Source organism: Pezoporus flaviventris, unplaced genomic scaffold (genome assembly GCF_033815535.1).
Source record: "Pezoporus flaviventris isolate CSIRO_AGI_PZ_B2104156 unplaced genomic scaffold, CSIRO_AGI_Pfla_v1 ptg000031l, whole genome shotgun sequence".
In the NCBI taxonomy this organism is placed as follows: Eukaryota; Metazoa; Chordata; class Aves; order Psittaciformes; family Psittacidae; genus Pezoporus; species Pezoporus flaviventris.
In genome coordinates this window covers 67,565,528-67,578,570 of record NW_026892579.1, presented here as the reverse complement: position 1 = coordinate 67,578,570, position 13,043 = coordinate 67,565,528, and the positions used below count along the sequence as shown (strand labels likewise).

Below are 13,043 nucleotides of genomic sequence, written 5' to 3'. Positions count from 1 at the left end.
GGAGGAAATTCTTTCCTGTGAGGGTGGTGAGGCACTGGAATGGGTTGCCCAGGGAGGTTGTGAATGCTCCATCCCTGGCAGTGTTCAAGGCCAGGTTGGACAGAACCTTGGGTGAGATGGTTTAGTGTGAGGTGTCCCTGCCCATGGCAGGGGGGTTGGGACTGGATGATCTTAAGGTCCTTTCCAACCCGAACTATTCTATGATTCTGTGATTCTACTCTATGACCTTTGCAGACAAGAAGAATAGGACAACTCCTTACAATCATCTAGACCCACAAGAAGAATTCATCTAAAGGACTAATTCTGAAAAATGAAGTGTGCATTCACTGTATACAAACACCCATTATCTTTATTCTGGAGTTATTTAATATTTGTTTCTAATGAATATTCTCTTCATTTAATCATTTTAGGATAATTTATTTCTGCATGACTTCTGAGTTTTCTTTCCCTGTTGCAATGTTCAGAATATCCTGGGTTTTATTTGTTTTAATTGCATCCTGGATAAATAATGCAGCTTGTTTCCCTATCTTGCCTCTACAGTCTTCTGTCTAGTTTCCTTAAAATCCTTATTGAGTAAGTGTAGCTTTTAGAATCAAGATGTATCTGAGCTTCCCTCGCCAGCTTCTTGTGCCTCATATGTTGGGGCACTGCTGGTCCAATGTTTTGTGTTAGTAGGCTGCAGTCCCTAAGGGAGCTGAGAGTCAAATGCATTTACAATCTAAATCAATGAACATCATGCTCTGATACTTCTTTCTATAAGAGCAAACTTCCTGTGCCAGCTCCTTAGAACACAAGGTCACAAAGGAAATCAGGGTAGAAACGTACTGTTCAGATCTCCTGTGTCAGCACTATTCAGCCTACCACAGATGCAGACATACTCTCATCATCTCACAGGGACTCCTGCACTGGGATGCAATTAGTTTGATTTTGCACTCTGGGCAGTACGTTTTGCCTGTGTGATAGATGCTTCCAGAAGCAGCAGTGTAACTGGCCTGATCTGAAAGGCTGGGCATTATTAGAGCAAAGTAGATGAACAAAAGAAGAAGGAATTGCAAGATGTACTTCAGATGTCAAAGGAGTAAAGGACTGTTTTTCATCTAGCTGATTCACCTAAAGAAAACATTGAATCCAAGGAGGGTATCAGAACCATGTGATTTCCAGAGCTACCGAATCTGATAGATGAAAGTGTCATTGTCACAGTACAAGACCTGGAAATACACGCTGAAAAGCTGGGAAGTGTTGGTTTTGGTATTCTATAAAACGCTGAGATATAAATAATTGCTTCTTTTTGCAGTGCTGAAACTTAAACTACATATACCTGTAAACACATACTCCAACAAGAATAGTTTAATTACCCAAGAACTGAATTAGAAGGTGTATGTGCTGCTGAATGAACTGTTACCTAAACTATAATTATATAATTTGGGTTTTTAGTTCTTGCCTTGAAGCACGGTATTTTAAACACTTCCTTGTTATTCTTGACTATTAACAGTATTTATTGAGTTCTTACCCACTTAAATATTTATGTTGCCCTTTACACCTTCTCTTAATTGCACTGACCTTTGTGTAGCCTGCTTCTTCATCATGACTTAGCTAAACTGGAATTCAGTGGGAGACAATATTTATTCACCAGGTTTCTGAAGGATTCCAAGGCTAAACTCTTGCAGATCAGAAACACAGTGCTCTACTTTCTATTGGATAGGGTAAGGATGGGAGGGATAATGAAGACATAGCCTCTGTGGCTCATCCGCCAATCCTCACTGTGTTGCAGACCCATAACTGCACCAGGAGTAGGACAGTCACGGTGATAAGATTCTCATTGCTAAAGACCATGTCAGTCCATACAATGAAATGCCTGTTTAGAACAAAACAGTTTGAAATGTTAGCTCATCTCTTACCATGTACTTTTATTTTTCATTTTTATTTCAGGGGCCATAAAGATAAAATATTTGTAGTGAAGTGTAATCCACATCATGTAGACAAACTAGTCACGGTTGGGATGAAACACATCAAGTTTTGGCAGCAAACAGGTACTGTATTGAATATTTTATATGTAATTTGTTTGAGACTGTGTATACTTTTAATACAGGAACACTATGTTCTCGGTTTAAGAATTTGTTTTATTTGTAAAGCAATTTTCTTATTACCAAAATAAGAGAGGGATAAGAACCTACCTCTGAATCAGCAAACATCCCAGTAGACCTTTCTCTTTGGAAGACATTTCTAGCTATTTGGTTTTTAGCTCTATTCATACCGTTAAGGATTTCTCCTGAACAAGCATCCTTGGCTCGCAGAAAACACACAATCCTGTAATTCACTTGGGCAGATTATGACCCCTGTGAAAGCACCTGCTGGTAGCTGCAAATCTCAGGTGCCTCTGCCCCGCTGCTGGAAACAGTAGTGTTTGTTCTTCAGGTATTGTTGGGACACTTCTGCAACCCTTCAGTTTCAAGATAGAGCTGGTTTTCAGTCAGCAGAGATGGCTTCCAGAGATGGAAGTACATGTTTCGTGGTGCAGGCAGGTTTGAGGATGGACCTTAAAATGTGTGCCCGGGCAAAACAAAAAAAAAGAAGAGAAAAACAGGGTGTTTTGCAGAAGCTGAGTTATAACAATTTGGGCTAGAATTCATAACACAGTATCACAAGAACCAAGATATCACAGTAATCTATTTTCTGTATGACACAGAAGGTTTGTTTCCTTTTCTAAATAATGAAAAATGAAAGCGTGTTTTCCATTCTTTCAAAACAGGATAAGATTCTGCACACTAATAAGCAAAATATTCAGAATGGGAAGTAGCTGTTGGTCTAGACTTGTGTCAGACTGAGAAAGAGCTGGTTTCTGATTGAGGGTGGTTTTATTCTTCATGATTTTTTGTTCTTCATGACTTTTAATTGCATAGACACTACATGAGCACTCGGTCCAAACATCTTGGAGAGCATCTTTTGTGTGGAAGGTTGGCACGGCAAGGGCAGCTAAAAATAGAGCTCAAGAGAACTCAGAATCAGGTAGCTTTATGAAGCTCCTATACTTACACCATACTTGACAGCATTCAAGTGGTTCAGGTGCTCCCAGATTAAAAAGTACATTTTTCCCTGCGTATTTTATGTTAAGGTTATTTTTGTGATGATTAAATACACTTTCAGTGCTGCTTGCTAAATTCCATTGCAGGAATTCATGTTAAGCAGTATCTTATTCCAAGTACAGTCTCTTTGCAATAAAAATGGTGTATTCTGGATTAAGATTTGCTCCGTGGGACTCTCGGTGTGGTGTTAATCATGAAATACATGATGACTTGGCAAAAGGACACCACTGCTGTTTTATTTTGTACTTATATGTGTATTTTAATCTATAAGTACTCAGTTCATGGGTGCATACAGCTACTCCTGCTTTCGGAACTGAAGTAACACTGTGGCAACTTGGTTCTCTGATGAATAAAACAGGAACAAATCCTGCCATTTATTCTGCAGAACTCCTGCCAAATGGCCAGGTTGTTAGTGGACAAGTAAAATGAACCTCTAGTATCTCATGTAGTTGTGATCACCTGTAAAAGGGAAAATGCTTGGCAGGAGCTTGGCAGGCTGTTTTATGCAAAAGCCCTCCTGCCAGCCATTGTGTTAGTACTTTTTGCACAATTCCTCACTAAATTTACCATTTGCTTGCTGAAAAATAAAGTCTGTGCTGCTTCAAAACTGTCATTACTACATTGATTTTCTTCTGTTATGTTTGTCCCGTGTACTCTGTTTTCAGTATTTCTCTAATCTACTCCATCATAGATAATCAAAGGGGATGATGGGGTCAAGACGTTTGTTTTTACAGCACTATGGCTGCAAACTGGAATCCAGACAGATTCCTTTTGTTCATGGTGCAGGTGGAGGCTTTACATCAAAACGAGGAACGTTTGGAACTACTGGAAAACTGGAAACTATGATGAGTGTCTCATATGGGCGAATAGAAGACCTGGTTTTCTCTGGTGCTGCCACTGGAGACATTTATATCTGGAAGGATACTCTGTTGCTGAAGACAGTGAAAGCCCATGATGGACCTGTATTTGCCATGCATGCATTGGATAAGGTATTTAGCATCTGATGTGACCCATTCATCTTTATTGGTTCTGTTGCATCACTGGATTTTAGAAGTGTGTAACTCACATACCTTCCAGTGAAGTTACTCAGGGTAACTCGATGTGTACATGAGCAATACATTGTCCTACGTTGCATTAACACTGAAAATGTTTCAATAATCAAAACCATAACGGAAAACAAGCTGAACTGTATGAATCTGGATGTGATTAAAATCACAAACCCAATATTAATGCGTTCTATTATTTGATAGACATTTATTTGTAAGCACCATGTCATTATGTCATTTTAACCATGCCAAGTGCAAGGTCCTACACCTGGGTGAGAGCAATCCCAGGCACAGCTACAGGTTGGGCAGAGAAGAGATTCAGAGCAGCCCAAGGAGAAGGACTTGGGGGTGTTGGTTGATGAGAAAATGAACATGAGCCGGCTTCAGTGTGCGCTCGCAGCCCAGAAAGCAACCGTATCCTGGGCTGCATCAAAAGGAGCGTGACCAGCAGGTCATGGAGATGATCCTGCCCCTCTGCTCTGCTCTCATGAGACCTCACCTGGAGCATTGTGTGCAGTTCTGGTGTGCTCAACATAAGAAGGACATGGAACTGTTGGAACAAGTCCAGAGGAGGCCACGAGGATGATCAGGGACTGGAGCAGCTCCTGTATGGAGACAGGCTGAGAAAGTTGGGGCTGTTCAGCCTGGAGAAGAGAAGCTGTGTGGAGACCTCATAGCAGCCTTCCAGTGTCTGAGGGGGGCTATAGGGATGCTGGGGAGGGACTCTTCATTAGGGACTGTAGTGACACGACAAGGGGTAACGGGTTCAAACTTAAACAGGGGAAGTTTAGGTTGGATATAAGAAGGAAATCCTTTCCTGTGAGGGTGGTGAGGCACTGGAATGGGTTGCCCAGGGAGGTTGTGAATGCTCCATCCCTGGCAGTGTTCAAGACCAGGTTGGACGAGGCCTTGGGTGATATGGTTTAGTGCGTAAGGCGGGGGGGTTGGAACTGGATGATCTTAAGCTCCTTTCCAACCCTAACTATTCTATGATTCTATGTCCTTGTGGTCTGACCAATAGCTTTCTGACCTGGGAATATCCATCATTTATTTCTCAGTGAGAGAGAATACACTCAAGCTTGTCATTGTCATATTTGTAAACCCCAGGAGAGTAACAGGAGCCATTCATTGCCTCTTCAACCTGATCCCCAAAATATGTTTGCATTATCAGTTTCCAAAATACGAAACATGAATTTTTAATAGTATTATCGCTGTACCTTAAGCAATTAAGACTTTGAATATCCAAAGCTTTTGTTTCTCTGAGTTATTTATTCCAGGTAGCAAAAGTATTTTTCTTAAGCTGCATCAAGACATCTTTAGAAGAAACTATGGCAAAAAATACCATTGGCATCACATGAACAAGGTTGGGACAAATTTTTGCCACTGGCAGTTTGAAGATGCTGATAATGGAACATCCTTTTTGAGGTTATAGTTTCAACTTCAAAAGTATAGCAGGAGGAGAAGAATATTAACGATAAACATTTTATAGATCAAGGTCACTTAAAATCCCTGCAGCTCAGTCCTTTCTGGCCCTAGCTGATTGTTCCCAGCTTTTTCATCAGGTTTTCTGTTTGATCTTGGCACTCCATCTTCTGAACATCCTCTTCCCTTACTTTTTTCTTGGTTAGTTATTTATGCTGTATTTTACACTCGCTTGGCACAGATGAAGAGAATCTACCAAGGGTATTAATCAAAGAATTGGTTCCTATGCATTATTAGAACTCAGTTTGAAGCATCTGCTAAGTGAAACTATTTTACTAGCTACTTGTCTGGAGATGAAGCACGTATTTTTCCATAGCTTATTTTCACATGCAGAAAACTGTTATGGTCCAGCAATAGTGTTCGATCTGCAGGGTTATCAGTCTTTATAACCCTAAAAAACCAACCCTCTAATCTTATCACCTTCTGTATTTTTTTTCATAGGTGTAGGCTCCAGCATTTTGAATTCAACACATAAATAAAATGCAGAGGAGAATTTATACTGTCCTTGGACATGTCTTTTTAAATGTTAACTTAGGAGCACTGACATTTGCCTGTTTCCATTCTGTGATCACACAGGGGTTTGTAACTGGTGGGAAAGATGGAATCGTGGCTCTGTGGGATGATATGTTTGAACGATGTCTGAAGACGTACGCTATTAAAAGAGCAGCACTATCTGCTAGTTCTAAAGGTATTATTTTTCAGTGTGTTTTAATAAGAACTATATGCAGGAAGGCTGGTATAGCGGCAGCAATAGATGTCAAAACTTACCAGAAAACAAAGAGAACTGTAATATGTTACTTACTACTCCACACTGTAATTCTCTGTTTGGATTCCTGCAAGTTGCATTTCACACAATCTTTGCCATTTCTAGTTTGCTCTGCTGTTTCCTCCTCTATTCCGTGACATTTGGCTTTGTTTTCACTGAAGAAATGATTTTGAAAAGGAATGTCACAAGCCTGTGAGTCTGGCTGCTCCAAAGCCTGTTCTTTTTAGCAGCTAGCTGCCTCAGCTGGACACGTTTCATGCAGTGAGACCAAGGTCCCTTTGAGCTGGAAAGCCCTGTTAAATTGTGCTTCCAACAGGCATCAGGTGAAAGCCTGTACATTCACAGCTAATGACAGACTTAACATCCATGGTGCTGGAGCAGCCGAACCCCTGGTACACTGTCACTGTTAAAGCAGTAAAATACCAGCCTTTATATTGCCCCAGGAATATAAAGCACAAGCTCCCCTCCTTTGAACTGTTAATTAAATCCAGGGATTATGCAGTAGTTTGATCAGGCAAATGTATCTCATGTTTCATGATTTTAAAGAGATTTTAATTTTAGGTAGCATCAGCTGTGTGAACTATGGGTGATATGAGGCTCTCTTTGATTTCACAATAAAAACCTTAAATTAACTTTTTTATATTCTTCAGGTTTACTGCTAGAAGACAATCCCTCAATTCGAGCCATCAGTCTAGGACATGGGCATATACTAGTGGGAACTAAAAATGGAGAGATACTTGAAATTGATAAAAGTGGTCCTATGACTCTTCTTGTCCAGGTACAGTATGGATCTCCCATATCAAAATACTCCCTGTAGAAACAGAAGACATTATAAGATTTTCCCAGTCCTTTCCTTTCTGTTTTCATTAGCCCTGTTGGCCACCATTCCTTTCCTCACTTAGGCAGAAGTTGATGCTTCTTATGTAAATGACTTTGAGATTCACTGTGGATTCAGAATTCTGAGGGTGAAATGAACAGTCCAATAGGTCCAAAGGCTGATGGGGCTTTTTATGACTTTTGTAGGTGTTATAGTTTAAAGAAATCTCTTTTTACAAGCCAAAGTGTTTTGCAAAGCTTAGTTAAAATAAATCATATATATGCCCACTGCTGTATTTGATGTTGCATTGGTTTAGTGTCTTAACCCTAAAGTCTATATGTAGAAAACCCTATGTATCATTTACTGAGTTATAATCTGTCAAGCTGTTACTTTTTGTTGTCTGTAACTGGCTAAATTAACGTTATTCCTTACGAATACATTGTTTCTTTAGTATTTTTTGTTCTAGTCAGTTCTAATCACACAAAATAATGTTTCAGATTGTCATTGCCTGCATGACAGCCTTGCTAACCTGAACATAAAGTTGTAAATTATTTAACGCATTCTCTAATTTGGAATTGCAATCTCATCCTAATATATTTGTCTTCAGATGAATACTAAGGTTGTGAGATAGTAAAATTACCTTGGAATTACCTGATTGCTGTGAGTTTTCTGAGAAAGTGTTAGAATTGTCATCCATCTAAAATGACATCTTTAAATGCATCAGCTTGAGCCAAAATAGAGAATCCATAAGGTGTAACCAAGATGTGATGAGAATTCCTCCCCTTTTCTTGTTATTGGTATCTTTCTATTTCAACAAAACCAGTTACCAAACTGAAATCCAGATTGAGAATAATGAGAAATGATTTCATCTCGAACTGCAGGGCCAGCAAGCTGTGGCAAGTTGAAAACTGAGCTCTGAGGAAAGATTAAAAGAACTGAATATGTGTATGTTGGACAGAGAAGTTCTTTAGGATCTCAAAAATGACAGAAGCCTTGAAGACAGATTAGCCCATGTTAGGATTTCAGGATAAAGTCATATTTGAGGCATCACTATTTCTTGTTCATTTCAAGTCTGGAAGAGAGAGCATTAGAAGCATGGGAGTTACAGCTAGTAACAGTGGAGGAGACTATGGAAAAGTATATTTTAGATGGTTATCAGAGGAAACAGACCAAACAGTCAGGTCTCTTTGACTGTGGAAATTAAGAGGAGATGGTGAAAGCCTTATTGTTTGGGACTTGTAAGGTACTACACAAACCCAAATGCGTTATTTTCTCTTAATATTCAATGTTTTCCTTTAGGGGCACATGGAAGGAGAAGTCTGGGGCTTGGCAGCTCACCCTCTCTTGCCTGTCTGTGCAACAGTGAGTGATGATAAAACACTCCGAATCTGGGAGCTCTCATCCCAGCACCGCATGCTGGCCGTGAGGAAACTCAAGAAAGGTAATTCTCATTTGGCCATACACTGGGATGGTTATGATGCCACTCTGTTCCTGGAACAGTCCCATCCTTGCTTTCAGTGCTCATCACAGGCATTAATTAGGTAGGAAGAGCACACAGTCATTAAGAAATTGGAAGCATACTAAGTGAATTGTCTTTGGCATGTGTCAAGTCAATGAAAAGGGTAGAAAGAAAAAGGATGATAATCTATTGTAATGAATGATAATAAAATTAACTTTAATATATTTTCAGTGGATTCCAAGTGGAATGACTTGACCTTGGAATTATTTTCCTTCCTAAGAATACTTATTTAAGGCTGGCATATATTTTTGCTGACATTCAAAAGTTTCCTTACAAAGACAAATGTAAAATGTTCTTCATGGTGAGCACAATCAGTGGCAACATGAATGTTATACGTTATTCTAACTTCTCTGAAAATGAGCAGTTTTCCTGCCCTCTCCTCTGTATAAAGTTGGATAAGCTATGCTGAAACGCTGTCTTCCCAAAGTTCCTCTTATTTCATTTATTCATCGATATCCTTTAGGAAGTTTTCTGGTGGAAATTCAACATGCTTCATTTTCAGTGACAGGTCCAGAGCACAGGAACTCTAATTAGATGAGGAAAACCAGAGTCAGGTGAACTCAGGGATGGAGGAGGATATCTGTATGAGAGAGCATGGTCAGAAATAATGGTGAGGCCAAAAGTAAATGGAGGAAGTGTAGCCCGTCTCTGTTTTGAATGTGTTTCACCTGCCAGAAAAACTTATTCAGTCGTGTAACAAAGAAGCTTTCAGTGCAGTATTTCTAAAAGACATATAGTTATGCTGCCTGTAACGAGTCTTGGAATTTTTCATCTGGATATCCTTTCTGTTCTTCTTTTGTTTTGGATTTTTGCCATCATTGGCATGTTTAGAACACAGCTGCAAGGTGGTATTTGCACCTAAACCCATTCCAAGTCTTATCAAATCACAGAAGGTACATTTCCGCTTAGTAAAACATTAATCATAGCCCTCCTATCACGTAATAGATTTGTTTTAATAAACAACAAATCTATTTAAAAGGTATGTACTTGATATAAAAACCTTTCAGTTGCAGTTTTTTGATGGTTTTCTCACTCCCAAGTTTGTAAACCTGAAGATACTCCCTCCCCTTTTCTTCTGCAGGTGGACGATGCTGTGCCTTTTCTCCCGATGGGAAAGCCTTGGCTGTAGGCTTGAATGATGGGAGTTTTCTGGTGGTAAATGCTGACACTGTTGAAGACATGGTCTCTTTTCACCACAGAAAGGAAATGATCTCAGATATAAAGTTTTCACGAGGTATAATCAGATGATACAGTGAAAGGGCAGCATTTATCTTGGACTTTGGTTTTCTCCTCTAGACAGAAGAGTGAATGTTCAGAAGGTCGACTGGCTTTATGTGTGCTCCATTGAAATACTTTGCAATTCTGTATGGTTGTATGCAACCCAGTATAATGGGGCCCACCCCAAACTGGTGCATTTGGTTGCTCTACAGTAGTAAAAATGCATAACAATACTAATTATAACATGTACAGCTTTAATAACCTTGGTGTCTCTTCTTTACAGAATCAGGGAAGTACCTGGCTGTGGCTTCCCATGATAATTTTGTAGATATTTACAATGTGCTTACCAGCAAAAGAGTTGGCATTTGTAAAGGTGCATCCAGCTATATCACGCACATTGACTGGGACTCGAGAGGTAAAATGTCTGACCAGAGATACAGATTTAAAATGCCTGTGAAACAGAATAACAGAAAGCTGTTCTCGTACCAGTTATTAGCATAAACTGTCACTACTAATGCAAATGATGTTTCATTATTAAGCACCATATGGGTTCAGTGCAATTACATTTGCTGGTGTCCAATTTGCTTGCTTCTTTGCTGATCATTACATGGCAATCACTGCAATGAAGTTAGAGAGCCTTATTGTCACAGCTAATTACATCTAGCAGGATTGATAATGAACTCTTGCAAATAAGCCTTCCCAGACCTAATATGATTCTGTGTGGAAACACCTGCGTGTCTGAGCCCTGCTCTCCGTGTTGTGCTAGTCCCAAAATGTGGTACAAGCTCACTGCCCACAACAGGAGCTAAATTCCTTGCAGAATTCATTCAGGTCTGGGTGCAATTCTTAAGCTGGAAATAGAAAACCATGCAACAGCTGAGCAGGTACCTGCTTAAAACCCTCATAATCTGGCTACTGACAGTTGTAAAATAATAATAGCAAGTTGTCTAATACTACCTGTAGTAGCCAGTTCTTGGATGTAATGCATGGGCAGATATAATGTATAAGAAAACTGAGGATTCTTTGTGTCCTTTATGGTATTTATTGGAAACTAACTGAATTTCTAGATGTAAAGGATTAATATACTAAATTGTATAAACTGCATTATACAGGTCAGGTAGGAAGGGCATGATGCTTCTATAGCATATTGCATTTCTGTTTGTCAGTGACCCCAACAGACTGACTATATATAGCTCACATAACAAAGGGCAAGAAGCCCAGTGAAAATAGAGCATTGCTGGAACTGCACTAGTTCATATCAGTTGATAACCTAATGTACTATCATTTCCATTCAGGATTATCTTTGTAATATCACAGCTTTTGTATGAATATAGTAAACTTCATATGGAAGGACAGTTTGGTGTGTAACTGGACTATATACCAGTCAAGCACTGCAAACCAGGATCTTACAGTGCATTTAGCTTTTGGCAAAGCTGTCTTGCAGAATGATTATGAAAATTAATAGCACACACATTTATAGTTTTTACTTTTCATTATCATGGTGATGAAAACGAGTGAAATTTTTCTTATGAGAAGAACACGATTTGCTGCAAGACAGTAATTTTTTAGGGATGCTGGATAATATGTAAAGTACTGCTTCTGCAGTGAATCAAGAGTACAGGAGTCTTCTGAGAGTGATTTGAAGCCTCTGCTTTAGCTTACCCCTAGAAATCTCTTCACTCAATCAAAAGAAAGTTCAGAATATTCATGATAATGAATAAGAATCATAATAAACTCTTATTTCATACCCAGGAAAGTTATTGCAAGTCAATTCTGGTGCCAAAGAACAGCTATTTTTTGAAGCACCAAGGGGGAAAAGGCATATTATAAGAATTGCTGAGGTACGAATTATGCTTATTGGATCTTTTTACTGTGAAAGTTATTTTTCAGGACTGTTGAAAATTAGCATTTTTTGTCTTCAAATGGTATAGCTTTTCCTTTTAACATACAATAGAGTTAGATTTAATCATTCTGTATAGCATCTTTCCTAGCCTTTGTAAATGGTAGGACTTGCAAGCTTCTGCTTGTATCTCTAAGTTTATTGCTGGTTGTTTAATAGCAGTCATTTTACATAACCCCTTAACTGAAAAGTCGCCTGTTTTCATAGAATCATAGACTTTTAGAATGGTTTGGGTTGGAAAGCACCTTAAGATCATGCAGTTCCAACCCCTGCCATGTTTTTCTGTGTAATGAGTGTTCATCTAGTTTATACCTTCTCTAAAGAGTATGGCCTGGATTTAATGGTATGAATCATTTGTGACACATAATTCTTGTGCAAAACTGCCAGTGTTTAGCACCTCAGAAAAATCTTTCAGGAGATTTGTATCCAAATCATGCTTTACCTTGGAAAAGTGGGAATATCTGACGTTTTAAGCATTTTGATGAAGATAAGCAGTTTGTATTAATAAGCTGTAAACACCGAACAGTTTCTAAAACCACTAAAATTAAGTTAATATCAAACATAGAGGAATATAGGTGTGAAACCAATGTGCATTTGATGTATTAAGACAATATCTTCTGGGGATATTTTGATTGCAGGTAGAGAAAATAGAGTGGGACACCTGGACATGTGTGCTTGGCTCTACTTGTGAAGGAATTTGGCCCATGCACAGTGACGTGACTGTTGTGAATGCAGCCAGCCTTACAAAAGATGGAACGCTCTTAGCTACAGGAGATGATTTTGGGTTTGTGAAGCTTTTTTCATATCCAGTGAAGGTAATAAATGCATTTATTTCTGTGATTAGACGCTGCAGAAGCAGAGGAATTAAGGAAGGCGCTGTTTGTGGTATGTCAGGCTGCTAACATGGGAATTCTTTGTGCTACACAGGGCCAACATGCAAAATTCAAGAAGTACGTGGGTCACAGTGCACAGGTAACCAACGTGCGGTGGTTGCACAATGATTCTGTGCTGCTGACTGTAGGTGGTGCTGATACAGCTTTGATGATCTGGACCAGAGAATTACTGGGCATTCAGGAGAGTAAGCTGGTTGATAGTGAAGAATCAGACACAGATGCAGAAGAAGATGGAGGTAAAAAGGCTTGTATGAAGCATGGCTTTAATTTAGACTCACATAGGAGTTTAACTTGAAGTGGGGAAGAAACATTCATGTGC

At 39.3% G+C, this 13,043-nt stretch overlaps 1 protein-coding gene across 7 annotated transcripts in view; it reads left to right on the top strand.

Annotated features, from left to right (window-relative positions):
* Positions 1-13,043, top strand: part of EML6 (EMAP like 6) — a 120,735-nt gene that overhangs the window by 79,876 nt on the left and 27,816 nt on the right. For 5 of the 7 annotated variants that reach the window (XR_009744758.1, XM_061461697.1, XM_061461696.1 and 2 more), the window contains exons 17-26: positions 1,930-2,030; positions 3,870-4,072; positions 6,188-6,299; positions 7,028-7,155; positions 8,494-8,635; positions 9,795-9,947; positions 10,215-10,346; positions 11,684-11,772; positions 12,470-12,646; positions 12,759-12,960. Coding sequence is in view for 4 of the 7 variants with exons in the window: in XM_061461697.1 (XP_061317681.1) it covers positions 1,930-2,030; positions 3,870-4,072; positions 6,188-6,299; positions 7,028-7,155; positions 8,494-8,635; positions 9,795-9,947; positions 10,215-10,346; positions 11,684-11,772; positions 12,470-12,646; positions 12,759-12,960 (1,439 nt within the window). In the remaining 3 variants the exon portion in view is untranslated. Of the gene's footprint in view, positions 1-1,929; positions 2,031-3,869; positions 4,073-6,187; positions 6,300-7,027; positions 7,156-8,493; positions 8,636-9,176; positions 9,324-9,794; positions 9,948-10,214; positions 10,347-11,683; positions 11,773-12,469; positions 12,647-12,758; positions 12,961-13,043 lie in introns of those variants that run through there. The other 2 variants (XR_009744759.1, XR_009744760.1) reach the window with 2 other exon arrangements.